This window comes from Lytechinus variegatus, chromosome 2 (assembly GCF_018143015.1).
Source record: "Lytechinus variegatus isolate NC3 chromosome 2, Lvar_3.0, whole genome shotgun sequence".
Classification (NCBI taxonomy): domain Eukaryota; kingdom Metazoa; phylum Echinodermata; class Echinoidea; order Temnopleuroida; family Toxopneustidae; genus Lytechinus; species Lytechinus variegatus.
The window spans coordinates 76,844,317-76,867,027 of NC_054741.1; the positions used below are offsets into that span (position 1 = coordinate 76,844,317).

General features: G+C 39.0%; 1 protein-coding gene across 1 annotated transcript; it reads right to left on the bottom strand.

The window, feature by feature from the left end:
* Positions 1-10,310: 10,310 nt before the first annotated feature.
* LOC121406964 lies at positions 10,311-13,463 on the bottom strand. Its single transcript, XM_041597838.1, has 2 exons — positions 13,335-13,463; positions 10,311-12,824 (listed from the first exon to the last, which is right to left on the bottom strand). Exons 1-2 carry the CDS (start codon positions 13,461-13,463, stop codon positions 10,311-10,313), a joined length of 2,643 nt encoding a protein of 880 aa, XP_041453772.1.
* Positions 13,464-22,711: the final 9,248 nt, after the last annotated feature.

Consider the following 22,711-nt stretch of genomic DNA (forward strand, 5'->3'; position numbering starts at 1 on the left):
GAACATCGGATCTAAAATGTCGGATTGGATACCGGAAACCGGTTTGTAACAAACCGTTTGTTTTCGTCCCCGTTCCCACTTCTTCTTCTGATCTCTAGAGATCAGGGGCCGATTGCACGAAAGGGCCTTTGCAAGGTCCGTCTTTCGTGTCGCCCATCTTTTATGATGCGCCATGCGAAACGCATTTTAAATAAATCATCTGCAAACATATTTCATTCTTCCGTTCAAATAAACAAAATATTTGTTTATAAAATGATGTAATATATCATGAAATTGTATACAATTTAATTTAAAAGCAAGCTAACGAATCTCATTCTTTATCATAAATTTCAAAAACACCCCGCTTATATAGCGTATCATAAAAGATGAGCGACACGAAAGACGGTCCTTGGAAAGACCCTTTCGTGCAATCGGCCCCAGTGCCCGTTCCGTTCCCGGTTAGTACGGTAGGGGTAAGAAAAATACTAGCAAGAAAAAAGCCCTGATTTGGCTGCTCTTGGTGGGGGCACATCAGGCCGCCCCCCCCCCCCCTTAGTCATAGCAAATACTTTTAAGATGAATATGTCATTCATATTCAGGAGAGGACCCTTTTTTTTTTACCTGTCATTTTTTCTTGTAACAAAATTAATTACCTCCATTTTGTAACGATTCTTTTTCTGTTTTCTTATTATTTCTGAATTATTCCTGACCTCAATTTTTTTTGTACAGTAATGCCCCCTTCCCCTCCCCCTTGAAATTACTGGATCCGATAGAAAAATACCCCCCCCCCCCCGCCCTTGAGCAGAGGCGTCGATTATGGGGGGGCAGGGGGGCGATCGCCCCACCAGTGAAAATATTGGGGGGGCAAACATATCGTTTTGCCCCCCCCCCCAATAATTCCGCATGTGCTAAAAATAAAATAAGATTGTAATGTTACACAGAAATCAGCAAGCGAGATTGAGATACACAACTCGTTCTTCGTCTAAAATCGTGCTCAAAATGTCCACTTTTCAGATTGGAATATCAAAAATTTTCAGCTCGCGCTTCGCACTCGCATCATTTGTGAAACAAAAACCCATACTTTCCATGATTAAATAGGTGAATATGGTCCCGTTTTCAGTTCTAAACCTCAAAAGAACTCCCACTTCGATTTGCAATAATCTTTTGTTGGATATATATCTTGTTCTTTATTAAAAACGTCCATTAAAGTCAATTTTTCTCATATCGAAATATCAAATTTTCAGCTCGCGCTTCGCGCTCGCATTAATCTGCTGGTGAGATATATATATATGTGTGTGTGTATATATATACATATATTTATATATATATATATATATGTGTGTGTGTGTGTGTGTGCGTGTGTGTGTACACACATATATAGGCATATGTGTGTGTGTGTGTGTGAATTTGTTTGTTTTGTGTGATCGAGCGCCTTTGGAAAATTGATTCATGATTTTGCTCCCCCAATCTGAAAAATGGATCGACGCCCCTGCCCTTGAGAGTCAAAGCGCAAATCAAGGGGAAAACTCATTAGTTTCACCCTTTAGTGAGGAGGGGGCTTGTTATTTATTCTGTACAGGGATTGTAACACCTAGTTGATGAAAATAATATAATAATCAGTAAAAAAAACAGCTTAACTCAGGAACTCGACACCAAACATTTTATTTGTTTATTTATTTATTCTCGAATATTCAGAGTTCCCCGATCAGCATTAAAAAATATATACAATATAAAAAAAACGTAGTAACATCACAGAAAAAAAAACCCAGAACAAACAAAAGGTAAAAATACGAGAATATGTTAGGCCTACGAGAAGATACAAATGGCAAGATAAATATATAAATATGCGAAATACAAACATTAAATGCTGGTTTTCCTAAGGGCGCTGTCGTTATTATAAAAAAAAATTATTTATGAATAAAAAAGTATTTATGAATGGTTGTTAAAACATAAGGCAATGTATTAAACGGTACTAATAAATTTAATTTGGAAATGAAAAACCAAGCAAAAGACATACCGTATCAGCAGTTGGTCATCACTATATCGTGATAAAAAAAGCAACAGAAAAATGACATGTTTTGCCGTTTAGATATATGGAATGAAAAGTGAGGGAATATAACAGAAATACAAGAAAGAATATATATAGGAATCGAGATTAGTTGTATTTTAGGAACTATCCAAAGCTATCCAAGGAAATTAAAGAAAATAGATAACCCAACTGAAATTAATCCAATTCATTAAACCAATAAGGAATAAGGAGACGGTCGAAGATATAGATGTCTGTGTGATAAGTAACCGGGAAAATAAATAGAAATTGAGGATTCAGGTGAGGGAAGGATGGAACCTGAATAGGAAAGGAACGACGATGACAAAATAAAAATGAGAGGAATTAGGGAATTCATAGGGGAAAGAATATGCTACACATATAGCGATCCAGGAAGGGGGGCGATGGAGCCGCCACTGTTCCCTCCCCTTCTTTCTACTGGCGGCGCAGTTAGACAGTTATAGGTCTAACCTTTGGGTCTAACCCACTCTACCACTATATACTCGCTCTCTGCGCTCGCAATATGTCTGTTGGGCCTAGCGTTGTAAATCAAAAGTATACCCTGGGGTAATTCTCTCCCTGGACTGGACGCGCGTTTCCGTTTTACACCCTGGCGAAGGCATTTTCCGGAAAAGTAGCCGAAAAGCGACTAGTGAAGAGTCTACACACGTCGCTGGTCGGCACTTCATGTACAGAGAGAGCGGCAGTCAGGAGTGAAATCCGAACATGCTTTTGCAGTTGCGTTGTTTATGATAGTTTTTTTTTCTAAAGATAAATTATTAACTAAATGAATAGAATGACAGACAAAAATAAATAGATAAATAGATATAGACAGATAGATAGAAATAGAGAGAGAGAGGTGGATAGATAGATAGAAAGAGGGAGAGATGGATGGATAGATAGATAAATAGAGAGAGGGGGAGAGACAGAGAGGTCCGATATATAGAGGGAGAGGGAGAGAAAGAGAGAGAGAAGGATAGATAGAGGGAGAGAGATGTTATAGATAGAAATATGGACGGACAAAGAGAAAGAGAGAAAAAAGACACACAGATGCTAGAGAAGGAGAGAGATAGAGAATTTGAGAGACAGATAGATAGATGTTAGATAGATAGAAAGATAAAGAATGAGAGAGACAGAGAAGATGGACAAATTAACAGATAGATACATAGATAGATAGATATATAGATAGAGAGAGAGAGAGAAAGACAGACAGATAGAGATCGATAGATAGATGAGAGATAGATAGATGTTAGATAAAGAGGGAGAGAGACAAAGAATATTAACAAATTAACAGATAGATAAGTTAAAAAAATAGATAAATAGATCGGAGAGAATAAGAGAAAGGCAGACAGATGGATAGATAGATAGAGAGATATTAAATAGATAATTAAAGAATGAGAGAGACAGAGAAGATTATTAACAAATTAACAGATAGATACTCTAGTTAAAAAATAGATAAATAGATAGAGAGAAATAGAGAAAGACAGACAGATGGATAGATTAATGGATAGATAGAGAATTTGAGAGATAGATAGATGTCAGATAGATCAAAAATGAGACAGAAGAGCGACAAATTAACAGATAGATACTGTAGTTACATAGGTAGGTAGGTAGAGAGAGAGAAATAGAGAAAGACAGGATGGATAGATAGAGAGAGATAGAGAATTTGAGATAGATAGATGTTAGATAAAGAATGAGAGAGACAGAGAAGATTATTAGATATATAGATGCTGCAGTTACATAGATAGAGATAGATATATAGGCAGATAGAGAGAAAGACAGACATCAGCAAATCGGCAAGGCAAATGATCAAGGCAAACATTCGTATTGAACCTGGAAAGTAGAAGCTCAGCTGCATTTGCAAGTACGGTATGTTCTGCGGATAACTTCGGTGCGGACTTTGGATCGCGCGCCCAGCTGATAATGTAAACAAACGTAGACGTAGACTCTTCACTAGTCGCTTTTTGGCTACTTTTCCGGAAAATGCCTTCGCCAGGGTGTAAAACGGAAACGCGCTCCCTGGACCCTTGCTGTTCATATTTTTATTGATATGATTGTAGAGAATATGCCATTTGACATCTAGTACCGACAAAGATGATGGAAATCAAAGACAGATCGAGCAAGAAATTATTTGGAGGAGAGAAAAGCCATTCATGCGTGACCGATTATCATTTGGACTCGTCAATTTGAGCCATTTAACTCACTTGTGATACGTCATTTAAGTCACCGGTTACACTTCGTAATTCCGAAGGTTCTTTAATTCCGAAACACGTAAATTGCCTATACCTAGATGTTCGATAATCCGAAAACGTAAAAGGGTTCGTTAGTCCGAACATTTTGTGGCGTTATTCCGAAGGTTCGTTATTTCGAAGGTTCGATAATCCGAAAAGGAAATAAGGTTCGACGTTCCGAATAGTTCGTTAGTCCGAAAACGAAATAAGGTTCGTTGTTCAGAAGGTTTGCTACTCCGAAAACGAAATAAGGTTTGTTGTTCCGAAGGTTCGTTAGTCCGAAAACGAAATAAGGTTCGTTAATCATTGCGTTTTCGGACTAACGAACCTTCGGAAATACGAACCTCATTTCGTTTTCGGATTAATGAATCTTCGGAAATACGAACCTTCGGAATAATGAACCTTCGGAATATCCGAACCTTCGGAATAACGAAACTTCGGAATTACGAATGTATGGGTAAATCACCTATGATGAGCCATTGACTCACCTGAATCCTATTAACGAATTCCTGAATTACTCTTATAGGTGAGTAATTTGACCTACATAGGCAGGTAAAGTGACTCGTCTATATAGGTAACTGTCTTTCCAGTAGATTATTTGACACGCAAAAAATGCGTCAATCAATTACCAATCAAGGCCGCGGAACGATTTTCAAAGTGGGCGCAGGGGCTGAGCCAAAAGTGGGGGGGGGGGGCGGGGGCTCGCCACGCAAAAAATCAAAATCATGTGGTCATTATTAAGTTTTCTACTGTTTTGGAAAAAAAAGAGGGAGGGCTGAAGCCCCCCCCCCCCCCCGCTTCCGGGGCCCCTGCCAATGATTCACTTCTTTGTCATGTTTGTTCAATGTGTAATTGAATAAGACAAGTACACTTACTTTTGCAACTACGCTACGAATATGATCTGCAGCCTTTTTATATAGTAACGGTGTAATGATTCGAAACAAAAAAAAATCAGGTTTTCGTTTGCTGGCGTGCCCTATCCCAGGTACAATGGACGCATTGTAAAAGAGTTAGATAATTGTATTCAGAGGTTATTTTGTGCTGTAACATGCGAATTGCTCCCCCATAATTATGAAAAGCCTATTAAAAGGAGTTCTATAAATACAAATCAATACATATTTCCCACATAAGTTTGATATATCGCCTATTCTTTATGAGAAACATACTTTCAGTCACCATGAAAAATGTAGGGATTTAAGGACGTTCCTCAGTTAAAGTGAAATCCATGTCATTTTCACCAAACTTTGCACATAAATACTTTAGAACCTTAATATTCGAAATATGCAAAAATTAACATAGGTCCATGTGCTTGATTTTTTTGCTATAGAGCTTCAAAGCTTACCCAACTTTTTATTGATGTTCTTAAGAATTGCGCATTCAAAAGAATTTGGCATTTTTGGACCACCCAAGATTACTACACTGAGTTTAAACCTCTACTACTCCGATAAAATACATGAAAAAGTCATCAAATTTCGCAAGAGAGTTAATAATTGTATCGTTAGAATGGAGAATTTATTTATTATGGTATTTGTTTGTAATTTTAAGTTAAACAGCACTATCAGTTCTTAAAAATGGCGCAAAAGATAACAAAATCCCAATCTAAAAAATGTAAATTTCAGTAACAAACTACAAACGTACAATAAATGCTGCACTTTATTCAAAATCCATGTCATTTTCACCAAAGTTTGCAGAGTTGTAGAGGAAGGTTTACCTAAGAGGTACAAACATTAAAAAATAGGAGTTCATCTGCTTGTTTTTAAACTATCAGCATTTTTATTAGAGTAAATGTGCTTTTTGAAGCACCAAAAATGCGCCGAATGCTTTGTATCTATGTGAAGAAAAAATCAAAACCACTCTTCAAACTAGGGGTAATATTCGTGATTCTTGGCAGCACTGCAGAGTAAAGTATTTTGAAATTGTAGATATTTTTTAAATGATCCATGGAATAATTCAATTTTTAGCTTCATGAAATAACGCATCGGATCTGCAGTTAAAGTGCAGAAGATGAGAAATATCAGCATATTACCGCATCTTATTAATCACCTGTTCATCCATTGTGACGTCAGCGCACCGAGTGTAAACTATGCGCAGATCATAATGCGCACTAACATAACTGTGGAACGTCCTTAATTCGTTGATGTTATATGACATGATATTACATAGGTCATGTAGATTCGAATCAGTGATAGGTCAATACGCCATCACGTGACCATGGCTGCGAGGATCGCATTTGTTATATTCTAGGTTTTGACGTCATCTCAGGGAATATACCGCGTAGTATTTTCAATTGCGGCGTTATATCCACTAAGGTGACGTCACTCGCTGCATACAAGTTGCGCAACAAGGTAGTTGAAGTACGCGCTAATGTTACCGCGTTGATTGCATGAAGAACGCGCTTAATGTATTGAAAAAAAAACTATTATGACGTAGATGGATCAGAGCTGTAGCAAGAATTTCAGGTTTGAGCCAGATGATGAATGCAATTTCTGATGGCGAATCCACATTTACTATATAATATAACAGATATTGCCTGGTCTATCGTTTTAATAAATAACATTTCAACTCCCCTCCGAAGCTATATTTTTCCCTCGGGATAATATTTTCCCTCAGCGCTGCGCGCTTCGGGCAAAATATATTCCCTTGGGAAAAATATAACTCCGTCGGGGAGAGGAAATGTTATATTCAAACTCTAGGTAGGCAATATCTGTATAATATAGGCCTAGTATGAGAGAATTGCTCGAATAATTATGACGTCACTAAATCAGTTTTAAAATGAGAAGAAGGGGAGGGAAAGTCCATCCTGCTGAAAAACGAATTTGACGAAAATTCATCAAAGGATAAGATGGTTAATTGGTTATAAATTTTCGAACATTTGAATTTGTGACGTCACGGAGGTCTATAAAAATGTCATGTGCTATAAATTCGGTATAATTTATATTCATTTGTAATAGCTTATGACTACTGATGTTTTTTTCTTGTAGAAGTGGCTATGTGTCTGTTGATATGACTAATGCATTGATATCGCATGGCTTTTTTTTTGGGGGGGGGGCTCAGGTGTGCATGTGATATCACAAAACCATATCTTAAAAAGAATCTAAAATCTGTAAATCTTTGCTGGATTTTCTGCTTTCATTAAAACCAACCTCATCAGTGACAAAACGTTCCCTTTAATTAAGTAATTGCCTTATTTTCTAACGAATTTAATTTTCTGCTTCTACCATAGCTAACATGCAGTCAGGGGCGACTTACCCTAAAGAGTCCATCACTAGGATATAGGGGCATTTATTTTATAACAATGTGTGTCAGCCAATAGTATGACTTAATTGAATTGTCCCATGCATGGATAGCTCGTCGGTCCATAAAAGTTACAAAGATTGAATGAGCAATGTTTGTCATGAAGAAGTCTAAGCACTGCGAGTGCCAAGCAAGAGCTGAATTTTTTTACAATAATTATACTGGATTGTTTGAAGATATCGTCTCATCAAATAATTCGAGCGCACAGCCCGAGCTGAAAAGTTTGAATTCTGGACATTTGGCCAAGCACCTTTTGTAATCATGAATAGGATGCATGTAACTAAACAATGATGCGAGCTCGATCGAGAGCGAGGCGAAAACTTGAGATTAAGACCTAACAAGTGGAGCGCCTCTCTCTGGCAGTCTCACCTGCATCGCGCGATTCAATAAATAGCAGCAGTGCTGATTTTGAAAACTACTATAAAATAATTATTCACAAGAAACGCCATTCATATAATGATTCAATACTACGTTCATTGACAATAAATTACATTTGACCTTGATCATGCGACCTTGTCAGTGATACTTGATTACCTCTATATCCACATTTTATAAACTATATCTATATACTTTGAAAGTTGAGACAGCAAGCTAATAATTACCTCCAAAATGGCAAAAGTTCAATGACCTTAAATTACCTTTGACTTTGGTCATGTGACCTGAAACTCGCACAGGATGTTTAGTGATACTTGATTACTCTTATGTCCAAGTTTCATGAATCAGATCCATAAACTATTAAGGTTACGATGGTAATTCAAAAGATACCAACTAAATAGGGCCAAAGTTCATTGACATTTGACCTTGGTCATGTGACCTAAAACTCGCATAGGATGTAATTATATTATTATATGCAGCTGGTCGTATTCTTATATCAGCTTAGAATATAATTGATATGATTGATATAACTTTTAACCTTTTCAGGACCTTGATGTAAAACAGTGTTTTTATACTGATCTTGTGTTTTTCCTGAATAAATATATTTCAACAAAATAAAAATCAACAAAAAAATACTCTTATGTTCAAGTTTCATGAATCAGATCCAAAAAATTTCAAAGTTATGATGGTAATTCAACAAATACTCCCCCCCAAACTTGGCCAAAGTTCGTTGACCTAAAATGACCTTTGACCTTCATCATGTGAACTGAAACTCGCACAGGATGTTCAGTGATACATGATTACTCTTATGTCGCAAGATTCATTAATCAGAGCCATAAACTTTCAAAGTTATGATGGTAATTCAACAGATACCCCATACTTGGCAAAAGTTCATACACCCTAAATGACATTTGACCTTGGGCATGTGACCTGAAACCTGGGCAGGATGTTCAGTAATACTTGATTAACCTTATGGCCAAGTTTCACGAACTAGGTCCATATACCTTCTACGTTATGCTGTCATTTCAAAAACTTAATCTTCGGTTAAGATTTGGTGTTGACGCCGCCGCCGCCGTCGGAAAAGCGGCGCCTATCTAGTCTCACTCTGCTTCGCTTGTGAGACAAAAACGGGACACTCTATTAGTATTCACATATAATCATGGCTAAGATGGGTAGGCCCCATCTTCCTTATGAATAGTGTGTGTGAAGCGCGAACAGCTTTTTTAATATTCCGATCTGAAAAAAGAGGTTATTATAACGGGGCCGCATTAAGCACATTTTGTCGATATGACTATCTCCATACTCCTCGTCTAAAACCTAAGCAGTTATTGACGATATTCCGATCTCAAAAAGGAGACATTTTAGGATTCTAAGAATTCGTGAAAAGGTTATTGTATCATTAATTTAAAAAAGGCCTGATGAAGATCGAATATTTTTAATGTTCGATCAGGCTTGAAAATAAGACATTTTAAGCACTTTTTGTAATCATGAACCGACCGCAAGAGTTGATATATTTATATTCTATAGCGTAAAGCGCGAGCCAAATTTATTTTCAAAATGTCATAAAAAGGGGGATCTTAAATATGCATCTCACTATTCTAAATGCAAGCACGCTGCGCTAGCTCATAAGTTTTGACGATGTGACCTAAAAATGGATATTTTGAGAACTTCACGGAGTACATAAAGTAAATAGTCGTAGAAACTTCATAAATCAAATAATGCAAGCGCGCACCACGAGCTGAAAACATTTTGATATTCAGATCAAACGAAACCTTTCACCGTATTAAAAGTCGTGCGGACCATTCTCGCGATAGAGGAAACACAAGTCAATATTAACTGTCTTAACTATGGCAAGGTGGGCCACATGCCTTTAATACGCTCATCCTCCTTCACTGTCTTCATCCATGCGCCTGGGAAAGCAAGCGGTCTGTCCGTAACGTTTATCAGGTTAAGGCCCTGTCACATCGTTCCATGCAAGCCTTGTGGGTGATCAAGTTGCGGGTGCCTGACCTTACCCGCAACTCACCCGCAACAAAGTTTTGAGCATGTTCAAAACTTTTATAAGTCCGACTTGCGTGCGCTTCTGCGTGTGAGATGCGTGCGAAATGCTGTCAATGCGGGCGACCTGCGGGTAGTCTGCGTGTAGCAAAAATAGTCACACGCAAGGCTTAATTGCACAGAACGATATGACAGAGTCTTTAGCTTAGCCTTTCAAATTTAAATCAAAAAGGGATAGTGTCTTTTGTTGATTTGGCCCCTCCAAATCAACAAAAATAATCCACAAACTATTTTTAATACTGTTACTTTGCGATGAATGAACTCTTTCAGGTTTCTGGTGGTTTGAATTACTCAACATGCTAAAATATGCATGCCCATTATATAGAAGTTTATGGTTCTTGTACGTCTTCCAGTATATCGCTGCTGTCATCAGCATCATTATCACCATCAATGATAGGTTGGTTGGTAGTCCACCATCTTCTTAGTTGTCTCCTCTCCTTCTCTGTTCCGGGGAATTCTTTCAAAATAAATTCTCTGAAGGTATCCTCTGCTTCGGCCAATCTGAAGTACGTCATGAACACAGACTGCGTTCTGACTGCGAACGCATGCGCCTCCTTTGCTACTCGCTCTGCCGCAGGGCAGTTGACAACGACACCGTCACACGGTCCTGACCGATGCAAGGCTGCCTTTAACCGTGCATCAGTACGACCTAAGTAGCGGATGATCAGTTTGGCGGCTGAGACAGCATCCTCCATTGCAAGAAATGCATCTTGCAGCTCATCGTCTGCAAATTTCTTTACACATTGTCCGCTTCCACCCTCATAAGCATTATCAGATTCTAACAATTTATTCGTATCCCCAGTTGGGGTTGGAGTTTTAACGTCATCGGTTTGGGATTCTGTAAAAATTGTTTCTTGTATGAGAGAGTTATCAGATTCACATTCGTTCGAAAGGTCATTTCTCCTATATATTTCGGACTGATGATCCGGAAGTTCGGTAATCCTCAATGTGAATAATTGGGTTGGGTTAGTCAGCGGGCTCCCTCTATTCTCAACAGTTATCGAATCATTCATCTGAGTTTCAGCTACGCCGTTGAGACGCTCTGCTATCAGGTTGTCAATCAGTTCTTGTACACTGTCTCTCTCTAGCCTTTCCCTACTTGAAGGTTTAGATACTTGGGATCTTTCTTCTTCAGGATCGGCATCAGTTGTCCGACTTTCTATCAATCTCGTTTCATTTTCCTGTTCGTCGCCGACAACAGAGCCCAGTTGTGGCGATGGAATGTTGCTGAGTGATGACGAGATCGCCATTCTCTGATCACCATGACCGAGTGTAAATATTGACACCCGTGACTCTGTACGAGCCGCCGGTGTGTAGTCCCCTCCGCTATCCTCTATCAAGATACGCTGAAGCTGTTCGTCACTGTTTGATACTGATTCGGTCATTACGTCCATATCACTTATCTCAGGTTGAACTATGTGCTGATGTTGAAATGGCATGTTCATTCGTCCCAACCCTGGGACTTCAAGAATGTGCTGAGCAGTCAATGATGACTGATCCTCCACACTAGGGGTTGTGATTGGTCTGTTACTAACGGGATTTTCTTGGACAATGGTATCTTCGAGGGCTTGCCATTCCAGCATGGTTGGAGTCATGGTTCCTTTGCTCACCGATAAATGAACCGTACATTCTTCACTGTCTGCTGTGTGAATATGATCGTCGTTGTTATCGGAATCAGGTTTGTCGCTGGCCGAATAACTTTCAACATACCTAAGTTGGTGTTCTTTAGCCTGTGGTGAACATGACCCTGAAACTTCTTTTGAAGTGGAACGCTCTCCGTCCTCACTCGAACGTTCTGTGACACATTCTGCACAACAACTTTCGTCATTGAGAAGGGAGATTTTTGTTTTATCTTGGCATTCTAAATCCATCAAATTCGTTTGGATTCCTATTGAGATGAGCTGCTTATACTCAGAAGATGAAGTATCTGACATTGGAGAAGAATTTTGGTCAGCACCGTTATCCAGCTCAGGTGATATCCGAGCAACCATTGAATTTACAAGCTCTCGAATTGCATCTTCTATCAAAGCTGATCGCTTTGGATAAGATATATAATTTCCAGATTCAGCATATTCAGATTTTGAATTTATTGGTCCAGGGTGAGTTGTTGAAGACTCATCGCATTGGTCACCATCTTGCCGATATTCTTTCATATCTGGTACTTGACTGGATGGCATCGCTGTTTCTTCATTTTCAAGACGGCATTCAATTCGTGGATCTTCCGATGGTGTCACATCACTGATAACCTTTATTTTTTCTGGTTCTCCGCTTAACATTGACCTGTCTACAGTCTTTTCGTTATTTTCTGATTGGTTTTCACCTCCTTCATTGCTTAGCTGTTGATTTTCTTCTTTTACTGGGGCATCTCTCTCGCAATGTACTACTTTCCGTTTGATTGGGGACAGTCGGCGTTTCCATTTCTGTTTCTGTGCACGATTTGGGCAGAAATCGAGATCTTGAGTCACTGGCACACGGTGACCATGCACGGTATCGACCTTGTACTTCGTCTCCTTTGTCATAAATTTTCTTGCACTCTGTGGCAATCTGTTAACACTATGATGTTGGAACGTATTAATATTTCCTTGAATACTAGCCAGGCCTGGGTGGAAGAATCCATTGAGTTGTCTGCGTTCGGGTTTGGGAGGCGGTGCGTCGTACAACCCACATTGGTGCTTCTTTTTGTTAGGTTCAACACGGTTACCAGTCCTCTTCTTCCGCGGTGATATCCTTCCCGTCAAAAGATTCGGGCCATCTTTCCGATTGCCACGATGATTCCTGATTCTTTCTGTAATGTTATTAGAGGTTGTAATTACATTGTGCTCATTCATCTCGGTCTGAGTGTTCTGCAATAAATTCATGAAATCGGTTTTTATGATTATGATTAATGTGGTCCTGGCTCGTGGTTGGAAAGACCTGAGGTCAATAGTGCGTCGGAATCTCTGAGAAAGACTGGTTTCATCATCTATATCGGGTCGACCCCCCCCCCCCGCCATATGAATAACAATTGTGAGTATACCGTTATAGGGAAACCCCAATCTGCTCTTCTTTGGAGAATACAGGTTTGGACAATTTCATTTGTGATTTACCGTAACTAAGAGCGTGTCTGTTTAAACAAAACAAATCAAATGAATTTGAACTGCAACAGATAAATCCAAACCAGATCTCTAATTCAAACATGGATTACTTTAATTGGTAAGAGACCTTTAGCGCACGCATTGAAATTTATCATCAACAGATTTATTTCACATGAAGATCAGTTATCTCTGTCACCGTGCATGGACATATTAAAACTTGTTGCCCCAGTAACCCAATGGATTGATCCATATTCAAATTGAAAAATTAATGTATTTCACCTGTTCAATATTCTCACGATGGCATCCTTTTCCTAGATTGGGTGGAGTTCCAGGAATAGGCGGGAGTGCTTTCTTCTCACCAACATCAAATGGACAATCCTGCTTTGATTCAGCTCGATTCTCATCCATCTTTTAAAAAAAAACAGACCATGGTTACCATGTTTACCGAATTCTAATTATTATGAATCTGACAATTGCAATATAGCACCCACTTTCAGCTAGATGCTCAACACCGATATCATGAGTATTGGAAGAATTTCACGTTCTCATCAGTCACATTTTCTTTCGTCATACAGCGCTAGTCCCAGCTTTCATCAAAATAGGAGGAGGCGGGGACAAAATTCAATCACATTCCCCCGATCGGCCACCAAAATCTAATCTTCGTTTTTTGTCTCACCTGCGAAGCAAAGTGAGACCATAGGCGCCGCTTTTCCGACGGCGGCGGCGGCGTCAACATCAAATCTTAACCTGAGGTTAAAGTTTTGAAATGACGTCATAACTTAGAAAGTATATGGACCTGGTTAATAAAACTTGGCCATAAGGTTAATCAAGTATTACTGAACATCCTATTAGAGTTTCATGTCACATGACCAAGGTCAAAGGTCATTTAGGGTCAATAAACTTAGACCATGTTGGATGAATCAACATCGAAATCTTAACCCGAGGTTAAGTTTTTGAAATGTCATCATAACTTAGAAAATATATGGACCTAGTTCATGAAACTTGGACATAAGGTTAATCAAGTATCACTGAACATCCTACATGAGGTTCATGTCACATGACCAAGGTCAAAGGTCATTTAGGGTCAATGAACTTTGGCCAAATTGGGGATATCTGTTGATTTCCCCTCATAACTTTGAAAGTTTATGGATCTGATTCATGAAACTTGGACATAATAGTAATCAAGCATCACTGAAATTTTTTTGCAAGTTTGAGGTCTCATGATTAAGGTCAAAGGTCATTTAGGGTCAATGAACTTTGGCCGAATCGGGGGTATCTGTTGAATTACCATCATAACTTTGAAAGTTTATTGGTCTAGTTCATTAAACTTGGATATGAGAGTAATCAAGTATCACTGAACATCCTGTGCGCATTTCAGGTCACATGGCCAAGGTCAAAGGTCAATGAACTTTCGCCGAATTGGGTGTATCTGTTGAATTACCATCATAACTTTGAAAGTTTATGGATCTGATTCATGAAACTTGTACATAAGAGTAATCAAGTATCACTGAACATCCTGTTCGAGTTTCAGGTCACATGATCAAGGTCAAAGGTCATGTAAGGTCAATGAACTTTGGCCATGTTGGGGTTTTTTGTTGAATAACCATCACATCTCTGTAAGTTTATTGGTCTAGTTCATAAAAAGTGGACATAAGAGTAACCATGTATCACTGAACATCTTGTGCGAGTTAGAGTAGTATTCAAAGTCAGCACTGCTGCTATATTGAACCGCGTGATGCAGGTGAGACGGCCAGAGGCATTGCACTTGTTTTTTATTATAACTATTTTTTTAGGGTTTGTCCTAACTTGTTTTCGATTTTTCTCCCCAATTTTGTGAGCGAAATTCGACCCTCTCTCCCTACCGCTACACGACCGCTCCAACAACGCTCGGGCGGTGTGGCCATGCAGGCCTTAAAAAGGGTTTATGAGATTATTATTCGTTGTTTTATACAGTTAAATTTTTCAGATCTGTGGAGCGTTTCATCAATATTTTCATCCGACAAGTTGTCAGATCTGACATCTTTTCTTGATTCTGATTGGCTGAGAGGCACTGTTTCTATGGTAACTGTCGGATAATCTGGTACTTGTCGGATAAAATATCCGACAAGTCCTTTCATGAAACGCCCCTCAGACAACTTGTGGGATGGAAATGTTGATGAAACACTAGCTCCCCATGACATTTAAGCATTTTACCAATAACAATTAACAATTATGCGTGTCTAACTATGCGAGCTGAAGCTGATTAGTATACTGACCTGAAAATTAGGGACCTATGACTGTTTTGCGGTGGCTCATGAATATATATATATATATATAACCAATTAAGATAATGTTAGCGTGAAGCGTGAGCTGAAAACATTTGACATTCTGATTTAAACAAGATAGGTTAACCAATTTTTGCAATTATAAATAGGATGGATAATCAATTTTTTAATATTCAGACCTAAAAACTAGACAGTTCAAGCCTGTTTTTTATAAGAACAATTCTTTATGGTTCCTATATAGTCAGGCCACAGAGTGCTCTTGATAGGCTATTTGATTTAGCGATCATTTGGTCTAAATGCCATTTCGTCTACTATCAAATACCGATTTGGTCTATTATTAGTTGTTTTTAAAGAAAAAAAAGGGAGAGAAAGGGAATGAGAGGGTTGAAAAATATTGAATTGAACGAGAGGAGGGGATTTAAAAGATATATATACAAATTTGACTCACATTATTCGCGCACGCATTCCGTTATATACCAAGAGTGAAAGGGGCTTAAAATATGTCTTTTTCAAGTCAATTTGCAAAGATTTTCTGCCAACGATTCGTCTTCCCATTATTTGTCAGCCCTTTCACACGGTAAGAAATCGTAATTTGAGTGGTGATTCCAGTGAAATTTAAGGCAAATGACGAATTTTTAGCACGTGTGAAATCAAACTAGAATCACGAACCTTCATCAAAATTACATAATTCAAATTCTACTCCGGAGATGAATTCCAGTTAAGTTTCATTCAACTAACGGTACGAATTATCCGTGTTATAGGTCCCATATAGGCGGATCTAGGGCCCCCCCTCAGAATGTTCAATTTTAAGGACAAATTTAATAAAAATTTTAACAAATTTCACGCAGCTCTCGCTTCGCGCTCTGGTCACACCGCCCGAGCGTTGTTGGAGCGGTAGTGAAGCGGACCCAGAGAAAAAAATCATCACCGCTCGCTACCGTTCACCATTTTCGATTTCGATTTTTTTTGGTTTTTTTTTCGATTTTTCTCCCCAATTTTGTGAGCGAAATTCGACCCTCTCTCCCTACCGCTACACGACCGCTCCAACAACGCTCGGGCGGTGTTGCCATGCAGGCCTTAAAAAGGGTTTATATAATTATTATTAGGCCTATATAAAAAAGAAACAATCGAAATCGAAAATGGTGAACGATAGGACGTTGTTTTATACAGCTAAAAAGTGACTGCATGGGCAACCCCTTCAAAGAAACTAACAAAAATCCCCGCAAAAATCAACTTTGAGCGGCCGATCGGGGAAAATATACATGGTTGAAAATAAAATGCCCCCCCCCCCCATGATTGAAGCTGGATCCGCCCCTCGGAGTTCCGATGAAGAATTGCAATCATCATTACAATGAAGATTCAAGATTCACGTGTGCTCAGTGGCGGCACCAAGGGGGGGCATGGGGGGGCATTTGCCCCCCCACTCAGAAGCTTTGCCCCCCCAGTTGCCCCCCCAGAAATTTTGAGGACTTAAAAGAAAATTATACAGTAATTTGTAAATAAGTAGATGCTGTCGTACTACATATTCAAGCTCAGCTGTGAAGTGCTCTAAAATACCATTTTCTGCTCTTCAAAACTTGAAATTTTTCTCACTTAGTCGCTGCTGGCTTCCTCGCACACTATTAGTTTGTAATAAGTTTATATCGCTTGTTATATCTTGCATTAAGGCAGACATTTCAATGTGTGATACACAAGCTAATGTAAGTGTTAAACTACAGTACATGGCGTGTATTCTGTCGTCAGCAATGTTTATTCTTTGGGGGGGGGGGGCGTGGAGGACAAATACTCAAAGTCTGCCCCCTTCCTTGAAATAAATATGCATCTACTCATGTAAAATTTGGATTAAACTCATCGATTTGCTTCATTAACAAATAAGAATGCTTGAACTCTTCGTTCATAATTTGTCACCGTCATGGTTTTTAGTGAAAAAGTAAATAGTATGTAGACGAGTTATGTTTTGCAATTAGTTGGTTAGCATTTTTCCCTTTTTTTTTACATTATTACCTTGCATACATTGACAATGCTGTTTGTTTTGCTGCATGCATTTTTTCTGATGTGATACAAAAATGTAAAAGTAGAATAGGTCTACGCCTTAAGATTACATATATGTAAATGTTCAGTTCATGATCTAGTTTTGATCAATAACTTTGCTCCATTAAGCATTACCTGATTTTACAAAAATTTCTGTTTATATCAAGTGTAACAAAAAAATGTTTATTGGGGCCACTAAAACTCGCGCTTCGCGCTCGATTTTTCCACACATGCAAAAAAAAATTTTGACTGCCCTTGCCCCCCCAATATTTTCTTTTGCCCCCCATTTGCCCCCCCCACTTTGAAAATCCTGGTGCCGCCACTGCGTGTGCTGTTTCACTTTCAGCGAGATACACACCCTACAGTTCATTATTACATAGAAACAAATATGAGAATAAAATTAATGTCCATCTCGCCGTGCTTGCATGCATTATTAGCGAAATACTTAGACCTATATGCAGGTCTACTTTTCATGAATTCCCAATCTTAATGTCCTCTTTTCATTTCAGATCGCATCCGTCCTCCACCTCCTCTTTCTTCCTCTTTTTCTCCTCCTCCTTCTTCATCATAATCTTCCTATTCTTCCTCACCAACTTTCTCTTCCTCGATCCTCTCATCTTCTTCTTTTTCTTCAGATCTACGTGGAATCCATTCCTCCTCCCCCTCTTTCTTCTCCTTCATTTTCTTCTTTCTTCTTCTCCTTCTCCCTCTTATTCTTCTTATTCTTATCCTTCTCCTTCTTCTCCTCCATCTCAGTAGACTACTTCTCCTTTAATTTCCCTTCTCCTTCTCCTCAATCTCCTCCAAGTTCCTTTTGTATCTTTGTCGTTCAGTCAGCAAAATATGCTAGCTAGCTGGTGGGCGTTTCATAAAGCTGTTCGTAAGTCAAGAGCATCTTAAAGATCAACTGGTGATCCTTTCTTGTGGTAAATGGTATATTCATTGGCGATGGTTAAGTGCATAAGAAAGGTTCACCAATCGTTCTTAAAGTTGCTCTTTAACGAACAGCTTTATGAAACGGCCCCCAGGATTGGCACATCACGCTATAACAGTTCAGACCCTCTTTCTCTATATTATATCATTACTCTGCCTATGATTTCTCCCGGTGATTTCTACTTACCTGGTCGCCCATTTTCGATTATTAAAAAAAGACGATAAGCTGAACTTTAATGCAAGGATATTGATGACAAAATACATGTACAAAAGAGGATAATTCACAAGATCAAGGCAGTCTAGTCCACAGGCAAAGGCCGAGGTCCAGAATAATTATATGCACATAAATAAAGGCGCACCACATGCATGGCAACGCTGAAGACGCGCACTGATCAACGGCAGGTGAATTTTGACGTCACAATTTTGGCTCTTGCGCGCAGATGATTATCTATTTGACTGTGACGTCATGCGGCAAGGGAGGGGGCGCGGGGGGAGGTGTACATGTGCTAGTATTCCACCCGGAGGGCCAGTCAAATATTTTGCTGTACACACGCGTGACCCAAAAAAAGTTTAAAGGGGTGTTTTTCGGTTTTGGACGCGGTCCGCGGACTCGTTAAGGGTATCAAAAACACCGATTTTCAAGAAAAAAGGGTGGTTTTGAAAGACTGGTCAATGGTCAATCGCGGGGTCCAACGTATTTAGGGTATGTTTTTTACCCAAAGCTCTTTTTAAAAAGACTAGCCAAACGTGTTTAGGGTATGCTTTTTTTCCCCAAGCTTTTTCCCTGAGGTCATATTTTGGCAACAACTTGTTTAGGGGTCAAAATGTGTTTATAAAGCCCGCGAAAAACTTTTTAGGGGGTTATTTTGCACACAGAGAAAAACTCGTTTAGGGGGTGTTTGGAAATTCCTTGGTCACGCGTGTGTACAACAATATCTGCCCCCCCCCCGGGCATTCCACCGGCGGATCCATACGGTATCCGCCGGCAGATCGTTCGCTACTCGGAATCATATCTGACGGGTTGACACGTACGGTTTGATTTTCTTATTCCTTTTCCTGTTAAAATAGGTAAATAAAGATAGTAGGTCCTATTTACATGTGTATTTTGAAGGAATCAAAATGTGTACGGTGTACATGCAGATCGAGAAACGATGAACGATATCTGCCGAATTAGAGAAACTCGCGGGGGGGGGGACTCGCGTGTATATCGCACGGGGATGTGCCGCTCCACTTGGTCGGGGCTTTTTTTGCAAGAAAAAATCCTTAGACATGGGTCTTGCTATTGCAAGAAATCCTTATACTATAGCGACGGCAGGATGTCAAATTGTGCGGGAGCGGGGAGCACCGCTCCCAGGAAGCAACAGAAGAAATTGAGGAAATTGTGCCTTCATGAGAAAAAATAAAAATGGGAAAAGGGAGAAGAAAAAAAGAAGGAGAGGAAGAGGAAAAGAAAGAAAAGAGGAAGGTAAGAAAGGGGAAGAGGAGGAGGAGGAAAAAAGAAGAAAAGAAAAAACGAAGAAAAAAGTGCCATATTTTCATTCATTTAGTTACATCTAGACTAGCTTGCAAAACGTAGCAGAGTAATTCAGTAATACTGAGCACACTTAATCTGGATTTTTTATACATATTTCACCTTGCACTTGCACAGTGCCAGTGAGACTTAGAAAAAAGTGCCATATTTTCATTCATTTAGTTACGTCTAGACTAGCTTGCAAAACGTAGCAGAGTAATTCAGTAATACTGAGCACACTTATTCTGGATTTTTTATACATATTTTACCTTGCACTTGCACAGTGCCAGTAAGGTGAGGACAGGTCTGAGTGAGCAAATTGAGTATAGGCGCAAAACAATGTTATTTATCTATTAATTAAGCTGGAGAACCACAACCGACCTGACAGGCAAATGTACCCAGAAACAGTCAATGAAGCAGTTTTTGTGGCTTGGAATGGGCCAGAAGTGCATTACTGTGATACTGTTGTGAGAAAAGCCTTGGATAGACACTTCGGAAAAAGCTGGCACTTTGTCAGGTCTCACCCTGTGAAACTTTATAGAGTATCAGAAGCTGTTGATCACATCCAGACTCGACATCCAAAGTTCCCCATGATGTGTTATCAGGCCTGATGTGCTAGTTACCGCCTACATGATATAACACGCACTGTAAGTTCCTAAGGACCATGTAAACTCTACCAGTGCAAAATAAGTATTCTTAGTCTGTAAGTTGTAACAACACAGAAGTTGTATGATGTTAGAGATAAGCATTAGCAAGCAGTACACAATATATACGATTACAACTGTACAAAATTGCAAGGTCTATTTAAGCATAAAGCAGTACAGAATAAATACTGTAAGTTTGTATCAGTAAGAAGTCCTAACGTCCAGGCTGGAAAGGTGTATTGTACCTCTAGGTCTAAACGACCCAACTCCATCATTAAACTAATAGTTTCTGATTGGGAATGGATCTTTCATCCATTTAGATGCTCAATTATATGCACTACCTGTAACAGTACAAAGCCAAAGTGAGTACTGAAAGTCTATACATAAGTTATCAAGTATTATTGGGGTGACTTTGTAACATGCAGTACAACCATGTGAATATGTAACTCATGTTGTATCTTTCTTCACAATGCGCAAAAAATGTAGACATTTCAGAATAATGTTGATTATGAAAAATCAACCACAAGTGGTTGTTTTTTACCAGCTGATTGAGGAAACTTTGAGCTTCAAAACTTGCTCCTGAGGAAGAAAAAATAATTTGACGCCCTGAGCCACGGGTCCAATTTCAACTAAATAACCCTTAGACATGGGTCCGTTTTTGGAGAAAAAAAAATTATCCACACGAAAATTAGCCCCGGAAATCATGTCCCTGTCGAGAGTACGAGGAACCGGGACGCGAAATTATTTTTCCCACCGCAATTTTGTGGATTTTAGAAGCCTTTAGGGATGACAAATAAAATTGAATGATGAAGATAAATTTGTGGATTATTAACCCATTTCAGGAAAAAATTTTAGGTTTTGGTGGAAAGCAATAAAATTCGCTATTTTTCGGTAATATTGCTGATACAATCTTCTTGAAGGGATGGTCCACGTTGGAGATATTTATATCTCAATGAATTGAATAAAATTCACAAGCAAAATGCTGAAAATTTGATGAACGGATAAAAAATAAGGAAGTTATTTAATTTTAAAGATTTGCATTATTCCAGTGAAACATTCTAGGCTTTTCTTCAGGAATATTCATAAGGTGGGCTGATGATGTCATAGCCCACTCGTTTTTTGTAATTCATTATATGAAGTAAGGTTTATTCAAACATTTTCTACGAAAAACTAAAACAATGGGATTGCAAATTTTTTGTAGTCATTGTAATCATGATTATCATACGCATCTCACTAATCAATTGCTGCGAGCGCGAAGCGCGAGCTTAAAGTTAGGAAATTCAGACCTGAAGAGGGGCATTCTAAGGCTTGTTTGTAGGAATTCACTAAGATTCACATATTTTACTAACCAAAGGGATGCGAGAGCGAAGCGCCAGCTGAATTTTTTTCTATATATTGACCCCAAACATGGATATTTCAAGGACTATTTTTAAGGAATCCATTAAGAGTATACAATTCATATCTCACCATAGTCATCTAATTCGAGTGCCAAGCGCTTTCTGATTTTGTTAGAATTACATCCAAACACAAGTCATGTTGCCATAGTCATATGCATCTCACTAATCAAATGCTGCAAGCGCGAAGAAAATTAAGAAATTCAGACCTGAAGAGGGGCATTCTAAGGCTTGTCAGTAGGAATTCACTTAGACCGTACGTATTTCACCGCACACTGAATGATGCGAGCGCAAAGCGCGAGCTAAAAATTTTGATATTCAGATCAGAAAAATTGACATTTTAGAAATTCATGAAGAGCACACATCTCACCAATGAACTAATGCGAACTTAGCACGGACAGGAAATGTTTTATATTAAGACCTTAAAATAGGGTAATCACTTATGAAAAAGGAGCAAATGTCACTACATAAAACAATAATAACTCGAATCGCGAGGAAATATATTTTGGTGTATAAATTGATTTCAAAACGGGAGGTTTTCGTACAACAGGATTATTTCGTTAAACAGTCTATGCGAGCACCAGGAACAATGGGCAAATAATGTTTCATAAAGTTTTGAAAAAAAAAATGCTTCTTATGTAATATAACATATTGCGATGAACAATAATTTCTTCTTTCCCCGATACATTTTCTCTTCTGTCTCCCTCTTTTTCTCCTTTTCCCTGTTTTTTTTGGGGGGGCAGCCGGGGGGGGGGGGGCATGTGCCCCCATGTCCCCCCGTAGTTACGCCACTGATATACATTATAACATTTAAAAAATCCGAAGGGGTGCATTGCACACTGCGCACCACCAGAAAAAAAAATGGGTGCTTCCCCAGTAA